Below are 18,234 nucleotides of genomic sequence, written 5' to 3'. Positions count from 1 at the left end.
CTGCTCAGGATTCATAGCTGTGAAACCTTTCCTGGAATGAGGTGCCTAAGCTAGATCAGTCCTTTCTCAAGAAACATTGAGAAGGAGAAGTCCCTTTATACTCAATAGCCCAGTGGTTAGTGCACTCACGCAAGATGTGGGCGATCAGGGTTCAAGTACCCATGCTGCCTCATTGGGAGCAGACTCTTCCTCCTCCCAGGTGAGTGCCCTAACCACAGAGCTATAGGGTTTTCTGGGAGTGGGTCTCTTTCTACCTCTCAATAGTCATTGGGTCAGAAAGAGGGTGAGAACTAGTGGTTAGTGCACTCTCCTGGGAGACCCATGTTCCAGTCTCTGCTCCAATGAATATTTAAGTATTTTATACGAAGTGGGACAGCGTCTACAGGAGAGAATGAATCTAGTGTTAAATGAAAGGAGTTTTCTAGTGGCTGGACAGGTGCCTTGGAAACCATGAATTCACCTGGAAGGAACTGATGATTTCGGGAGAGAGCTGAAGGATTAAATTATTAGGACAAGAGAACTTTCTTCTAACTCTTTGATGCTTTCCTCCTAGGTTAAGCCTCAAGCAGTGTTCAGTACCATAGCCTATGTTACACCTACTCTATAGATAAACAGATTTCCATTCCCTGGGCTAACAAACCATATTTTAAAATGTTTAAAGGAGAAGATGAAAAGATGGCAATTTTGTTTTCTGTACTTCTGTAGTAGAAATTACTTCAGGGAGTGAGGAATAAACAGACAGGCTGTGTCTTTCTCACTCTTCAGCCACCAGCAACAGCTTGACTTTGATGAGCAATTTGTTCAGAGTTTGATGATAAAATCTTGTTGCTCAGTATTGTAATACGTTTCTAATTGTTTTTTTAATTGCATTCTCTCATTAAATTGCTTCTCTGGTGTAGCAGTTTATTTACAGTCTTGCTTTTCTTAAAGGAAAAGAATCCACAACAGGATTCTTTGGTGCCATCTCCAAAGAAAGAACTACAATCAATCAATCACCCTTTAGGGGTGATGGTGCTTGTTTCTTTCCATGAGAAAAATCTCCTTACAAGAGAATTCTTTGTATGTTACAATACAAAGCTGACATTCTTAAATTATAACCTTTTATGCCATGTTTATCTTAATTCACAGAGAAACAGCGTAAACTACAAATTATTTCCAATTTTTCTCTAATATAGGAAATTTCACATATACATTTGTGTGTGTTTCTGTACATATACATAGGATTATATTATAATGGTATAGAAAAGTTCATGTGTTTTCTAGTTTCAGCAGGCAATGTTAATAATGTGCTCATTAAAATCTGCCCTGGAGTTTATGAACAGTATTAAACGGTGGGTAATATTAAAAAAGAAGACCTAAACCCCAAGAAAATCAAAATGTATCCTCATTCTGCACTTCTTTCTCAGATGAAACTCCCATTGAAATCAACTGTACACCACAAATTGCAACATTATTTACAGTGCGCATAACTCAAATGTCAACATTTATCATTGATTTCTGTACCACACCAGATTATCCCAGATACACTGTCACAGTTATCTCCTCTAACAGCAGAATGAAATATTGTGATATCTCAGCTATCAAGTCTGGTAACTATTGGTAAATAGTGACTTTTAAATGGTGAGCACTGTTGTCTGATATAGTTTTATATAATGTAAATCACTGACATTTTATTGGAAATGATCTATGCTCAGACTTTCTTTGGAGAAGTCATTGCAAATGTCCATCCACTTCATTGTGCTTGTTGCTTGATGAAAAGACTTGAGGGACTTAATCAAAACAAGAATTACACTCACCATCTGAAGCCAAAGATCTATGGTTAAGTTATGAATAAACCTTGTGGGCCCGGTCGAGATTCAGAGTCAACTTAAATGTGACGCTTCTGTACTGCAAGATATTGTAGATGGAGCACAGTATGTGAAGAGATAAGCCACTCGACTTCATCTTCACTTTGTCCTATTTGCAGGTACAGAAATGAACGTGAATATCAGCAGATGCTAAAAGAGACCCTTGAACGCCTTAATAAGGTGAGCCTGTTATAGTAGGAAGTGTGCTGTTTGCATCAGCTGCTTCCTTTCATTTAATTTACTAGACAAAATTGCTTTGATGTCCATTCAGTTTGGTTCGATTAACTTTTAAGCAGTTATTTTAGTTCTGATGGAATTTATTTTGGTAATATTATGTAATATCACTTCCCCTCTCACCCCCCGCCATAGTCACACTTACAGGTGCCCCCACAAATCATGAAATCACTACTTTATGTGTAGTGTTCCCATCCTCTCTCCTATTTCTGGCCATAAGCTATTAGTGTGTGCAGGTAACTTTTCTGTCAATAGCATTAAGAAATCAGAATCTAGGATAGTGAGAGAATTTGGGACCTTTCCTCATTCTCCAGTGCTGGGTGATTTTTTTTCATCCTGTAAACTTTGAAGGGGAGCCCTTAGGCACAGATTTTCAAAGGTTGATTTCAATGTGAATTAGGCACCTAACCTGCTTAGGCCCTTATGAGAAGGCCGTTAGGTGACTATCTGCATCTTTAGGCACTTAAATACCTTTGAAAATCTGGCCCTTAGAGCCTGATTCTAAACATGCTGCGGTCTGTGGGAATAGGTTTTGGAGTAGGCCCTTAGCGAGAGACCTATCTGATCACTAACTGGACTTATTGTCTCCTTTGTTATCTTGCATGTCCCTAGACCCATGGAATATAAACTTTGTAACTGATCCAATAATATGGGGCCCCTTTAAGTTACAGTTATGTGCATTAGTAAGTGTTTAGCTGGATTTGGGCTATTAGGCATGAGTTTGAGTTTACTGAATTAAATGAGAGTTTTTCCTGAGAATGGAGTTCAGGACCAGGTCGATAGAACAGACGATGGCTTGATTTACAGTTGTCAGTAGGGTTCCTTAATATCTAGACAAATATAGTCGCAAACCAATCAATAAGAGAAATGAAAGCCCAAGAGAACAGATTTTAAACTCATTTCCTCTACAGATGTGTCTTGTGTGTTTTCCCATACAGTGCCTCATTTGCCTGGGATTTTTTTAAGCCCTTGACAGGCCTTTATGGCAACCTACATATCTCGTAAGCATCCTTCACTAAGCTTTGCCCTGCAAAGCATTCCTACTGTATATCTCTTGCTGTTGTGTGGCTCTGGCCACCTGTGGGAGAAGTCTACTGATATGATGATAATGATGTGGAAAAGTGGAGCAAAGATAGTTACATCTAAATATGAATATGTATCGTTTTGGCTATAAGGTGGAGAGAAATAAAAATGACTGTTCTGGTTGCTGTAAACTGCCACTGTCTGCATGGTTGAAAGCACCATACCAATGAGCTCCTTAAGAAAAGAGCTCTGGGCCAGAGGCAAGCAAAGTGATCCTAGAAAAAAGGCAGTTTTCCCTAATCATTGTTTTGTTCTTTTTGCATTTATTGACCACTAATAGCTGAAAGCCAATGTTGTCACACTGTTGTAATCTATAAAGTCAGGTGTGTTAAAAAAAAGGGGGGACCAAAAATCGCTGAGAACTTAAAAATTGGATGATAACAGACCATGGATCCCAGTGATGATCGAACCTGGTGATATTCTAAACAGAAAGAGCTCTCAGCCATGCTTGTAGCTTTTTCCATCACTTCACACTGACTCAACAAACCTTCTAGGCTTCAGAGTGACACAGAGAATCCTGGAATTTTATTATATAGATTAGCAGTTCTTCTCACTGTGGAAGGGATCTCACTTAACAAAGATCCCGTCTTTATGTGTAGTGTCCTGTTTTTTAAAGAAATCCCTTTAATCTGATGTATTGTACTTATTGAGTTCCTGGTCAGAGAAACTGCATGAGTCTCTCCACGCACAGGTTTGTCAGTTTTTTGTCAGTCCTGTTATGACAGTCTGGGAGCTTCAAGGAGATTATCTGGCTTTGAGGACTAAAACTGTATTCTATCCTGCAGGAAAAGGTCAAGTCCATTAAATAACACCAAGTTCCCATTAACCAAAAAAATAGACATTTTATTCCTCAATTCCTGCAGATTAAGAGGATTTTGAAGGGCCTGATCTCTGGCATACCTTGAATGCTGTTGTAATCAGAACCCTTGAGCAGAGGCTTACCTTTAAGGAGGCAAACAACCCACTGATGGAAGCTTGATTTTGGTTTTGGAGTGCAGATGGGTCAATACCTACGGAAGGCCATAACACAGTTCCCTAGCTTGGCCCTGTACCAGTGTTGTCCTGTTTCCATGACAAAGAATAATACCCGGTCCTCAAACTGTGCTAGACAATCATGAGCCCAAGATGAGGGACCCAAATGTAGGCAGAGTGCTGAAGCTATTCTGTAAGTCATACAGTGAAGCCAAACGGTGATCAAATGAACCTAAGACTATTAAGGGAAAACACAGAAAATAGCAGATGAATCTTAAAAAGAGTTAGTGCCAAGCTCCCCAATTCTTATCGCGGAGAGAACAAATGTCTGTCATTTGTAGAGCAGTTCTTTCCAGTGCCTCAAAAATATGTGAGTGCTAAACAGCATAATGACTTGAGCTGGGCTTATAAAGTACCAATTGAAATCAGTGGGAGTTAGGTGCCTAAACCCAGGGCCGCAGTGAAATCCTGGCTCCATTGAAGCCAGCGGGAGTTTTCCCATTGACTGAGGTGGAGCCAGGATTTCATGCCTGGTATTTCATGCCTGGCAAAGGGCCACAGTCAGCCTGACTCTTTTGCAGGGGGAGGCCATAAGCAGCTTTGTTGCCGCTTGTCTGATCCTGACTTGAGACATGCAAAATTCCAGTTCCTGCATTTAAGCAAGCACAGGGACTCCCAACTTACTGCCCTAGGGACAGGGAGAAGATGGCCTCTGGCTGTCCGTGGAGCTGCCCGTGGATCCATCTGACTGCACAGCAGGCAGTGAAATGCACCCTAAACAGGGGGTATAGCAGAGCGCATGCAGCTCAGCAGCTGCAGGAGCTGTAGTAGTGAGAATGCTTCCCCACGCTCCCTCTGGGACGGTGTGATTCTGCACCAAGTCCAGCTCGGACTGTGCCTCTCAGGCACAACTGAGCCTTGAATTACTAGTGCTGTTTCTAAAGAGGTTAAAATGAAACATTTCCTGGCAGCTTTGTTTCCTGGATTCTTGTGTCTTCAACTACCGTGCAACATTTAAACATTTCTTACTGGAAACAGCTAACAAGATATAATAGCACCTCTGTACCTCACAAGGGTGTTGTAAGGATAAATACATTAAAGGTTATAGACTACTCAGATATTCCAGTAATGGGGGGCCAACCACGGGCAACAGATAGATAAAAAAAGTTCTGAAGTTTCTTGCTCTAACCAGTTTCTTCTATATCCTTTATCCCTTAGAGAAGAAATTAGTGACTGTGTTTTCCCCATTCCCAGACTTGCCCCTGGAAACAGTAGACATGATTAGATGGGAACTTGCTCACAAGGGACATCGTATGCAGTGCCAGTTAGGCCACTCACACGAATTTGGTGGCTTATGACGTTATGACTCAACTGTACTATACTTATAGTACTACAGCTACTTAGACTCTATTGGAGAGGAGGGGAGGTTCTGCTATCCTGCCTGAATTTATTTCTTCTATAAGCTACTCAAGATAATAATGTTTAAGCTGAGCCTGAGTAGCCACTTATCAAAAGGCAGTCAATTAGCAGCCCCTTTTCTCCATTGGGATTAGACTTTAAGGTCATAGACTTTAAGGTCCATAGACTTTAAGGTCAGAAGGGACCATTATGATGGTCTAGTCTGACCTCCTGCACCACGCAGGTCACAGAATCTCACCCACCCACTCCTGTAATAAACCCCTAACCTATGTCTAAGCTATTGAAGTCCTCAAATCGTGGTTTAAAGACTTCAAGGTTCAGAGAAAGCAAAGGAGGACTTGTGGCACCTTAGAGACTAACCCATTTATTTGAGCATGAGCTTTCATGAGCTACAGCTCACTTCATCTGTAGCACTTCATCTAGCTGTAGATCACGAAAGCTCATGCTCAAATAAATGGGTTCGTCTCTAAGGTGCCACAAGTACTCCTTTTCTTTTTGCGAATACAGACTAACACGGCTGCTACTCTGAAAAAAGGTTCAGAGAATCCTCCAGAAAGTGACCTGTGCCCCGCACTGCAGAGGAAGGTGAAAACCCCCCAGGGCCTCTGCTAATCTGCCCTGGAGGAAAATTCCTTCCCGACCCAAATATGGCAATCAGCTAAACCCTGACCATGTGGGCAAGACTCACCAGCCAGACACCCAGGAAAGAATTCTCTGTAGTAACTCAGATCCCACCTCATCTAACATCCCATCGGGCATATTTACCGCTAATAGTCAAAGATCAATTAATTGCCAAAATTAGGCTATCCCATCATACCATCCCCTCCATAAACTTATCAAGCTTAGTCTTGAAGCCAGATAGGTCTTTTGCCCCCACTGCTCTTCCTCTTTCAAAGCTGTGATCTTATGTCTACACTGCAGTTTTGTCACCAAAAGTTATGCCATTGTAATTAAAGCACTTTAATTAAACTGCAGTTGCATGTCCACAGTATGCTCCTTGTGTCGGCACAGCACATCCACACTAGCAGCTCTTGTATCGACACAGAGAGCAGTGCACTGTGGGTAGCTATCCCACTGTGCACCTGGCTGCAGGGTGCTTTGGGAAAGGTTTGCAATGCCTCATGGGGCAGGTACAGCGTCACATGATGCAGGTTTCCCAATCCCATTATTCCATGGGCATCCTAGTAGATTTCCAGCCGCTTTTCAACTGAAGTGGGTGGGGGGGAGGGGAAGAGTGTGTGACAGGGAGCGTGGTGGGAAGACAGAGACAGAGTGTGTGTTGGGGGAGAGTGTGTGCCCCTGCATGCTGTCTCCGTCAGTTCAGACAGCCGCCAGAAGCAACCAATCCTGGGCCAGGGGAAGGGGAACACCCCTGACATCAGCCCCCACCTCCCTCCCTGGCTCAGCACAGCAGCCTCTCTCTCACAGGCGCACACACATCTGTCCCGGCCTGCCTGCGTCTGTGTTCCTAGTGTGGCAGAGAGCAGGAGCAGTCCACCTTCATGATTTGCTTTGTTGCCCAGTGTAGAGCAGCAGGCTCAGCTGTCAGAAGGGAGCTTTGAAAGGGGAGGGGCTCATGCCTGTAGGGCTGCTGAGTTCAAACAGTGAGCAGAACGGTCCTGGCAGGCATTGTGGGATACTGGGAGAGGCCACTTCCGGGGATATAATGAACGGCAGTGTCTACAGTGACATTTTGTCATTTTAACTTTGCTGCAAAAAGCTCTATGCCTCTCGTCGAGGTGGTTTTATTTTGTCATTGAAATGGAAGAGTTTTGTCACCAAAAGTGGCATTGCTATGCATACACTCCACTGTTTTGTTGCCAAAAGCTGCCTTTAGCAACAAAACTCTGCAGTGTAGAGAAGGCCTAAGGAGATTAAACATCTACCCAGACTATAACTCTGACAGACTGAGCCACTGTTTATGGATGCCCCTGAAATCTTAAACTCTGCTCTAATCATATAAAAAATGGATTGCATAAGTTCATAATGTTTAAGGCCAGAAGGGACCATTGTATCATCTGCTTTGGTCTCCTGTATGTCACAGGCCATTAAATTTCACCCAGTTACCCCTTTATTGAGCCCTTGTGTTTGGCTAAAGCACATCTTCCAGAAAGGCATTCAGTCTTGATCTGAAGACATCAAGAGATGGAGAATCCACCCCTTCCCTTGGTTGTTGGTTCCAATGGTTAGTCAGCCGGACTGTTAAAATTTTGAGCCTTATGTCTAATTTGAATTTGTCTGGCTTCGGCTTCCAACCATTAGCTCTTGTTATGCCTCGCTCTGCTAGAATGAAGAGTCGTTTAGCACTCAGTATTTGCTCCTGGTGAAGGTACTTCTACACTTTAATGAAGTCACCTCTCAATCATTTGATAAATTAAACAGATTGAGCTGTTTACATCTCTCTCTATAAGGCATTTTCTCCAGCCTTCAAATAATTTCTGTCTCTTTTCTTCAACTTTCCCAATTTTTCAACGTGCTTTTGAAAATGCATGCACTGGAATTGCATGTAGTATTCCAGTATCGGTCTCATCAATACCATATACAGAGGTAAAATCACCTCCCTCCTCCTATTTGCTACTCGCTTGTTTACATATCCAAGGATTGCATTCAGTTTTTGCCACAATACTGTACTGGGAGCCCACGTTGCATTGCTTGTCTACAATATCCCCTGTATCCTTTTCAGTCACTCTTTTCCAGGATACATCCCTCATTCTGTAGGTATGGCCTGCCTTCCTTGTTCCTAGATGCATGACCTTGCAGTAGGCTCTATTTAAAATATGTTTAGTTTAAAGGGGCCCAGTTTTATCAGGAGATCCAGATCACTCTATGTTACTGCCCTGCCATCATCATCATTTACTTCTCTGCTAACCTTTGTGTCATTTGCAGATTTTACCATCAGTGACTTTGATGAAAACGTTGAATAGCATTGACTTAGTACCGATCCCTGAGGGACCTCACTAAAAATACCCTCTTTCCATGATAATTCTCCACTGGCAGCTACTTTTTCACATCTGTCAGTTAGCAAGTTCCTAATCTATTTCACTTGTGTTTTACTGATATTGTATAATGCTAATGTTTCAGTCAGAATGTGTGTGGCACTAAATCAAATGACTTATAAAAGTCTAAGTATACTACAGCTATCAAAAAATGAAATCAGGTTTGTTTGACAAGACCTATTTTCAATAAAAACCATGTTGACTGGCATTAATTACATTCATATTCTTTCAGTCTTTGTCAGCTGAATCCTGTATCAGCTTTTCCATTATTTTATCCATGACGATAACAGGCTAACCAGCCTATAGTTACGAAAGACATTCCACTTGCCCTTTGTGAATATTGGCACCACATTAGCACTCTTTCAGTCTTCTGGAATTTCCCTGGTATTCCAAAATAGATTAAATTTTAACATTAGGAGGCCAGAGATCTCCTCAGCCAACTCTTTTAGGACCCTTGGGTGCACATTATTTGGATTTGCTGTTATAAAAATGTTTTCCCCAATTAAATATTGTTTAACATCATCCTTAGTTATTAATGAACTAGGTAGTACTTCTTCATTCTCACGTGGTACAAGTACATCATCCTTCTTGTTTCCAACTATTTATTGAACACTTCTGCCTTTTCTGCATCATTATTAACAATTTTACCATCTCCATCTAATAACAGACCTATAACTCTACCATTACTAGAATTTCCTTTGTTTCAAATATATTTTAAGAAATTTTTTATTGGCCATGACCCTGCTAGCCATGGATTTTTCCCTGAAGTCTTTAGCTTCCTTGTCAATTTTCTATATTTCATAACATTTACTGTATATTGATTGTTATATATTTTCCCTTTTTGCCATTTGTTATAAATTGTTTTTATATTTCTAATTACTGCCTTCACTTCATCACTAAACATGATGGGTTTTTTAGTCAAAGTGGGTTATCTATAAACTCTTTTTAAATAACTCCCAATTTTCCTTCACATTTTTCTGTCCAAATTTTCCTTCCCAATCAATTTCACTCATAATTCTTCTTAGCTTTGGGAAATTAACCCATTCTGACTGTCCTCAAAGGGTTGTAACAGTGTTGTGAACATTCCAGTCATGGTAATTGTCCCAGTAGGTTTTAGTCATATCAATTATATCCAATTTCTTTTCATCAATGAGAGTTTCCAATTTCTCTTACTTGTAACCCAGTCTCCTAATACTGGTATATAAGCAAATGAAAAAATTCTTCTCTTCACATTGTTTGCCACATTGTGTCAATTTGGTTGCAACTCACTGAATTTGCACTGTTTTAAAGAGTTACATTCAGTCCTAATGAGGGGGAATGGAGGAGAGAGAGAAAGAGAGAGAGAGAAAAAATCTGGCCCAGTATTTCTAAATTAAATCATCCACTCTATTCATATTCCGTGTTTTCTAATGACTCAAGAAGGGTGGGTATCAATGTGTATTCTCCTAGCCATGTTACTTAGCGTTCGATTCTGCTCCCCTTCCTCATGGTAAATGGTACCTTCCTGGGCAGGCAACCACAGGAATGTGAAAGGGACAAGAGAACCAAGAAATGGGAGCAGACATTGGGCCAACTTCTGGAATTCTTTTCTACTTGAGATCAATAGGAGTTTCGCCATACTACTGGCAACAAACCAAGGTTAAACCAACGTTGATACCATTGAGGGAGTGGATGAGAATCTATATGTAAAGACTGATGTATTAGTGAATTCTTTATTAATTTGTTCTGGCTCTTTTCCATTTAGCAAATATATTTTTATTGTTTATTGGCTTTCCTTGAGTCCATTTTAAGGTATCCCGGGCACTAAGGTAGCAAAGAATCCTCTGAGAAATCTATGTGCTTTCTAAATAGGAATGTATTCATGGAGAACAATGCTACAAAGCAATCAGTAACAATCAGCTACCTTCCTCACAATCTCTTTTACCATATGACAGGTTTCAGAGTAGCAGCCGTGTTAGTCTGTATTCGCAAAAAGAAAAGGAGTACTTGTGGCACCTTAGAGACTAACAAATAAATTGGTTAGTCTCTAAGGTGCCACAAGTACTCCTTTTCTTTTACCATATGGATCTTTATTCGTCTGATTTTAGTGAATCTGTGCTCTGTAGACCCAACACCTAGGAATAAGAAATGGTTTTGTTAGCGGAGGATGTAAAGGCAGAAATAATTAAGGTATCAGAAGTGGCAAAAGATTGAGTAACCTCTAGCAGAAGTGGCTTTGTGCGAACAGGGGTTAAGAAGCTAAGATAACCTCGCTGGCACCTGACCAAAATGACCAATGAGGAGATAAGATACTTTCAAAGCTGGAGGAGGGGAAACAAAGGTTTCTCTCTGTCTGTGTGATGCTTTTGTTGGGACCAGAGCAGGAATGCAGGTCAGAACTCCTGTAAAGAGTTCGTAAGCAATCTAGTTAGATATGTCTTAGATTCTGTTTTGTTTAAATGGCTGATAAAATAAGTTGTGCTGAATGGGATGTATATTCCTGTTTTTGTGTCTTTTTGTCACTTAAGGTTTTTGCCTAGAGGGATGTTTTGAATCTGACTACTCTTTAAGGTCTTTCCCTTCCTGATTTTACAGAGGTTTTTCTTTTACTTTTTCTTTAATTAAAATTCTTCTTTTAAGAACCTGATTGCTTTTTCATTGTTCTTAAGATCCAAGGGTTTGGGTCTGTGTTCACCTATGCAAATTGGTGAGGATTTTTATCAAGACTTCCCCAGGAAAGGGGATGTAGTGCTTGGGGGGGATATTTTGGGGGGGAGATGTTTCCAAGTGGGTACTTCCTCTGTTATTTTTGTTATACACTTTGGTGGTGGCAGCATAAAGGTTCAAGGACAAAAGGTAAAAGTTTGTACCTTGGGGAAGTTTTAACCTAAGCTGGTAAGAATAAGCTTAGGGGGTCTTTCATGCAGGTCCCCACATCTGTACCCTAGAGTTCAGAGCGAGGAAGGAACCTTGATGGGATCATTTGAATGACTTGTACTTTTTTTATCTACATTTTAATGTCCAGAACATCTCTTCTCCTCCATATTTCAGAGAGATCATGTGCTTAGAATTTGCCAGTATATTGGAGCTCATTTAGAACACATTTTATGGGTATTTTATAAGCTCACCAAATGGAAAGGCAAATCCAGAGCCATCTCTGGAGGTATAGAGGTCTCTCCGGCATCAGAACCAGTATGGTTCCACTGCACAGGGAGGGCATTTTGAAAAGTGACACAGCATGAACCCCAACATGTGGTTCGGAGCCCAGCTCCATTGGCCTACCTGTGACAATGCAAGGTTGGATGGGGGCAAGGTAGAGCATGAAGTATGTGCTGCATGGCTCCTCAGTCCTCCCCTTTCACACAGGTCATGGGGTGGTAGTTCAGCCATTGCGCAGAAGTAGCCTGCTCTGAGCATCTCTGCAGCCATTCTGCCAGCTGAGGAGAAAGGTTCCCGCTCCCTAGACCCTTCGTGGAGATTACCAACGACTGGTTTGAATCCAGTGCCACAGATTCAGAAGGGACAATTGTGATCCCCTAGTCCGAACAGGGTCTGGCTCATAGTGATCAGAGATGGGTGAAAGTGAGGACACATTTTCCCAAAGGTTCACTCAAAGATTTTGTTTTAGAGTTTGGAGACTTGGCTTTTCTGCGAAAAATTGAGATATTTGTTCGTCACTTAAAACATATGAAAACCTGAAAAACAAATTTGTTGCTGGGAAACATGATGCCTTTGAAGGTGTGTGAGCAGACGTGGCAGGGGTCTGGTGGCCATCTCTGATGTTTTTCTCTTGTGCCTTATCGATGAAGAGGAACATAAAAAGAGAAAGTAAAATGTAGCAGGCTAGGGTACCACACTAATGAATACAACTTGTACTAAATCCCTTCTCATTATCAAAATGTGAATATGTGTTAGAGGCAGAGGTGAAAGTAAGCCAGTATGCCCCGGTACAGCGTACCGGCAAGAGCCGGTGTGCCGTACTGGGGCAGCCCGGCTTCCCAAGGGGGCAATTTAAAGGGCCTGGGGCTCCCAGCAGTGGCTGGAGCCCCAGGCTCTTTAAATTGCCTCCAGAGCCCCGCTGCTGGATCCCTGGGGTAGCAGCTGCAGGGCTCCGGGAGCTATTTAAAGGGCCCGCGGCTCCCCTGCTTCTACCTGGAGAAGTGGTGGGGCTCCAGCGGCTATTTAAAGGACTGGGACTGCAGAGGCAGCTGGAGCCCCCACTACCCCAGGGCTCCGGGGTCTATTTAAAGGGCCAGGGCGGTAGAAGAGGGGAGCCCCAGGCCCTTTAAATAGCCCCAGAGCCCCGTGCTGCTGCTGCTGCTGCTACCCAGGTGCGGGGGGGCACTTACATTTCAGGGTGGGCTGGGGCTGGCTCTGACCCCCTCAACCCCTCCCCTTCCAGGGGCCAGAGCTGGCCCCAGCATACCGGTAAGTCACTCGACTTACTTTCAGCCCTGGTTAGAGGTCTCTCTCTGGCTGAGTCTGTTGGAGCTGTAGGTTAAGAGCTTCAGCTCAAGCTATGCACTTCGCTCTGGAGGTCCCTAGGTCAGAAGATGAAGTCAGATGGCATCTTTCACACAGACAGAAGTGATTATAAATATTAGGTAACGCAATCAGGAAACAAAAACAATATCAGGTGACAAAGATTACAAACCGCATAGAGCAAACTATCAAATGAGCAATGGAACGCTCACTGAGGCAACCAGTTTGTGAGCAATCTTTGGGAAGAAATTTGTTCATACACAACATTCACTGTTCCATCTGAATAATGAAGAGGCTTACTGCGTGTTTGCAGACTACTGCTGAATAGGAAAAGGGGCTCAGTTTAGTGAATGATTTGTTGTTTGTAAATTTTGTACCTCTCTCCATTAACAACAAACAGGGATCCAAGCCCTGCCATGAAGGCCATTTTGCAAACCGTTTACTCCATACATGTATGTGCATGTGGTAAAATTCTATGCCACTGATACATTTCACATTATATCAAATGAAATGGAGGATGTTATACATCTTAGCAGGTTTTTGACAGCAGTATTCTCTGCAGCAGGGCAGACAGCAGATATGAGATGCATATTATGCTGAGAGCAAAGTTCTGGCATTTGACATGATTGCATTGTCCATATTTATCAGTGACACAGAATTCATATCCCCATATCCATCACCTTACACTTAAACTAGTATTTGGGTACATTCAGGTCAATTTATAGATGTAGGAATGCAGTGGCTTTTACTCAGACAGATAAGTCCATTCTGCTTTGCAGTTCATTTTCTGTGCATAGTACTCAGAATAAATTTATATACATGCAGGAATCTTTACAAATAGGGAAGAACACTTCAACATACAGAAGCATTAAACAACAATTCTGCAGAGCACTGGACTTGTCCTATCTCATTGCTATTGCTTGAAAATAGCCCTGATCCTCAAAGGTATTTATCAATGGGAGTTAGGCTGTAAATACCATTGAAGATCTGGGCCCTTGATCACTGCTGGAGTCAGTATCTAAAGTTTTTTTTTTTTAAATGCACATAAAGAATAATGAAAGAATGATACAAAGTTGAGGAGAAAATAACTGGATGATGTGTTGTTTTGATACAGCGTGAGGGTTCAGTGAATACATAGCTAAATCTAGCTTATTTAGAAAGAAAAACTGCGAATGCATTTTCTCCCTTGGGCAAACATTTGAAAAGCTGAAGACTAGATTTGCTCATTACATACAAAAATATTTGCTAATTGGGGATGTCTGCTTCCCCCATAAGGCTCCTAACACTATCATTGTTGTGCTGATCTTTCTCTCAATAGGAAATCATTAAAGCTGCATAAATGCTCCACAAATTCCTGATGACTGGCTTAGAATATTCTGGTCATGGTCGGTTTTAATTAGTGGCATTTGCTCACAGTGCAGTTAACTAGCTCTAGAGTAAAAAAAGTTCATGGTGGTTTTATTGGTGCATCAGCAAACCTGGCTGGACGAGTCAATAGCATGATGAAAATCACAAGCATCAACACATTTCTGAATAGCATATCAACCCGGGTGATTGCTTTGCTGTGCATGTGAAAAAGGAAATTCCTCTTTCACCACAGTCACATGCCCTGCCCAGTTTAATTCACTGCACATGATCTGATCATTGTACCAGATATATACCTCTGATAATTGAAAGTGGTGAGTTTTAAAGGGATGCCATATGTTTAAAAATCTGTCTCCCTTCAGCCCCCTTAAGATCCTATTGTGACAAGCAACGTCTAGTGTTACTCTGACTGAAGTCGATTAGGGGAAAATATTTGTTCCCATATTTTCTGTTTCCTTTGTGCATTTGACAGTACTTTGTGCATGTTCCTCTGTGTAGTCAGTTATTTATTCAAACCATAGCTATGCTACAGATGCCACTGCGGTTTAGGTACAATGCTGTGACTATGTTGCTGTAGTGCTATAACACAGACACTTCTCACAGGGATGGAAAGGGTTTTTTTTTCCATTGCTGTAGGAGCTTCAGCTCCCCAAGTGATGGTAGCGAGGTCAAAGGAAGCATTCTTCCATTGACCTCGCTGCATCTATGCTGAGGGTTCAGTTGGCATAGCTATGGCACTCCGGGGTCTGAATTTTTCACATCCCCTGTCATAACTATGAAGGGAAGGGTACCCACCTTTACATCCCTCCTGGCCAGAGGAAAAACCCTTTCACCTGTAAAGGGTTAAGAAGCTACGATAACCTCGCTGGCACCTGACCAAAATGACCAATGAGGAGACAAGATACTTTCAAAGCTGGAGGGGGGAAAACAAAGGGTTCTCTCTGTCTGTGTGATGCTTTTGCCGGGACCAGAGCAGGAATGCAGGTCAGAACTCCCGTAAAAGGGTTAATAAGCAATCTAGCTAGATATGCGTTAGATTCTGTTTTGTTTAAATGGCTGATAAAATAAGTTGTGCTGAATGGAATGTAGATTCCTGTTTTTGTGTCTTTTTGTAACTTAAGATTTTGCCTAGAGGGATTCTCTATGTTTTGAATCTGATTACCCTGTAAGGTATTTCCCTTCCCGATTTTACAGAGGTTTTTCTTTTACTTTTTCTTTAATTAAAATTCTCTTTTAAGAACCTAATTGCTTTTTCATTGTTCTTAAGATCCAAGGGTTTGGGTCTGTGTTCACCTATGCAAATTGGTGAGGATTTTTATCAAGCCTTCCCCAGGAAAGGGGGTGTAGTGCTTGGGGGGATATTTTGGAGGGGAGACATTTCCAAGTGGGCACTTCCCCTGTTTTTCGTGTAACACTTTAGTGGTGGCAGCGTTTAACCTAAACTGATAAGAATAAGCTTAGGGGGTCTTTCATGAAGGTCCCCACATCTGTACCCTAGAGTTCAGAGTGGGGAAGGAACCTTGACACCCCCTTAGCACATAGTTATGTGGACCTAACATTTAAGTGTAGATCAGGTCTTAGTTTCCCTTGATGACTTTTTAATTGTGTCAGGTTAGGCTCTGTGTGAAGTAGAACACACTTTCCTGAGAACTAATCATCAGCCTTTGTATCAACATTGGGATTATCATATATGACAAAATCAATTATATTGAATGGGCCTGGTTCTGATCTCATGGACACCAATGTAACTCTACTGATTTCAATGGAGATATCCGTGATTTACAACAGAGATCAGAATCCCCCATGTGCTGGCAACTATGATACAGGTAGGTTCACAGTGCACATGCTCACTTTTCTATCCCAAATCCTGGAAAGTACTGAATCAGACCTTTTCACTAGCATACTCTTACCTTGCGGAGCTGGCATGAGCAGTGTGGTTGGAATTATGAAGAAAGAAATGAGTCAAGAAATAAAAGCATATGCATTTTGAATGTAACTATCTCATAAACTCACACACATGGGACCTGATTCTAGTCTCTGGTGCAAAGCCCAGATTCAGCAAATCAGTATATGCGTAAGTCACATTGATTTCAACAGGAATTAAGTGGGTGCTTAAAGTTAAGAACTTGTTTAAGTGCTTTGTTGAATAGGGGTGGGACTTCGCATATGCTTAAAATGAAGCATGTGCTTAAATGCATTGGTTAGTTGAGGCCTAAAAAAGAAGGATCTCCATTGAAGCCAGTGGTGTTACTCTAGTCTAGATGAGATCCGAATCAGGCCCATGAAATATTAGTGATTTTAGCATCCATGGCTACCCCAAAGTTGCTACAAAGCTGATGATTATTGCTGTTGAGCACAACTTACCACTCAAAACCTGGTGTGACAGAACTAAAGAGACACCATCACCTTGAAACTAGTTAATGTAAAAATATGAATTAAATGCACTTTCAGATGTATAGCTGTCCTGGAGACTCACCTTCAAATTTTTGATTTTACAGTCAGATATTCCTGTGTTTTGCAATTTCTTTTTGCTCTTGCTGGGTCAGAGACACACTAATAACGCAGGTGGAATGACCTGAATAGCTGCTTGTAGTGGGAACTTGTGAAACTATACTTAAAGTGCTGTCAAATGCAGAAAGTAAACAAATTGCAAAAACAATTGAGAAAAGGACTCTCCTCCCCTACCCCCCTGCCATGGTCTCAGGTTGTATGTACTTTGTTCTCTAGAAGAATAAGATCTACTGAAAATCTATGGGATTTTGTAATATCATAACAAAACCATTGATAGAGAGAGGCTGCAAAGGGCTGAGTGTACATGGTGGAAAAAAATGTCTCCAGGGTTTTCAGAGAGCTTGTGTTATTGAAGGTCTTACCCACAAACATTTGGTCACAGAAGTTGCCAAAATGCATTGATTTCCTGACAAAGAGTTACGTGTAAACAATCCTCCAACGTACTAGGAGTGTAATCTTAGCTCCGTTGAAGTTAGTGGGCTTTTTTGCCATTGACTTCACTGGGGGCTAGGATTTTACTCAAGGTCCAGATTACCCTGAGATTATATAAACTATAGATGCCAAGCCTGCATCTGTTGATATATTTTAACGCCTTTTTTATCACTGCAAGGAATACTTTTGTCTTCTGTAAATGTCAATTCAATTGTATTGGTGCAATTCAGCCAGCTCAGGTATCACATCCGAAGTCCATTGAAAGCAGTGAGTTTCTTTCCCTTGATATCAATGGGCTTTGGATCAGGTTCATATTGCATTTATAGCTGCATGAAAACGCCTCCACTTAAGTAAATTATAAAATGTCATAGGAACCATTGAGTGTTAGGCAAGAAGGATTCAACTGGTCATGTTCAGGAGTCCTACCAGAAACTAAATTTTCATTCTGTTGGTGCACAATATATTTAATGAGATGCTGATGTATTAGATAGCAGTCTGAAACTTATCCCCATAGAACTTGTTATTTTGTATTGTATGATTTAAAGTTACTGAGAATTATTTTATATTCAGGAGCTTGTTTAAAGTAGTATAACTCAGTAATGAGCCAAGTGACCTCTTAGAATTGAAACAGGAGTTAGATACTGGGCCAGATTTCTGCTCTCTGTTATGCAGGTGTAAATCACGATAATTATTGTGAGTTCCATGCTCATTTCTCTAGACCATCTGGACTCTGAGAATCTTCTGCCTCCTGAATTTACAATTAATTGCAATTTTTTGCCCCCAAACTTGCTTTTCTAGTTTTTGTGGGCCACCATGTTAATAATTAATAGTCCCAGAAATGTCACTGAAAAATCCAATTTTATGACGTGTGAGGTGTCGCAAAGTGAAGGGATGAAAAATTTCAGGTTGACACA

General features: G+C 41.4%; 1 protein-coding gene across 1 annotated transcript in view; it reads left to right on the top strand.

The window, feature by feature from the left end:
• Positions 1-18,234, top strand: part of BFSP1 (beaded filament structural protein 1) — a 45,953-nt gene that overhangs the window by 12,020 nt on the left and 15,699 nt on the right. The window contains exon 2 of the mRNA XM_073339430.2: positions 1,967-2,027. Within this exon, the coding sequence (XP_073195531.1) occupies positions 1,967-2,027 (61 nt within the window). The remainder of the gene's footprint in view (positions 1-1,966; positions 2,028-18,234) is intronic.

This window comes from Lepidochelys kempii, chromosome 3, assembly GCF_965140285.1.
Source record: "Lepidochelys kempii isolate rLepKem1 chromosome 3, rLepKem1.hap1, whole genome shotgun sequence".
Lineage (NCBI taxonomy): Eukaryota > Metazoa > Chordata > Testudines > Cheloniidae > Lepidochelys > Lepidochelys kempii.
The sequence above is the reverse complement of the archived record's forward strand: the minus strand, read 5'-3'. Positions and strand labels throughout refer to the sequence as shown.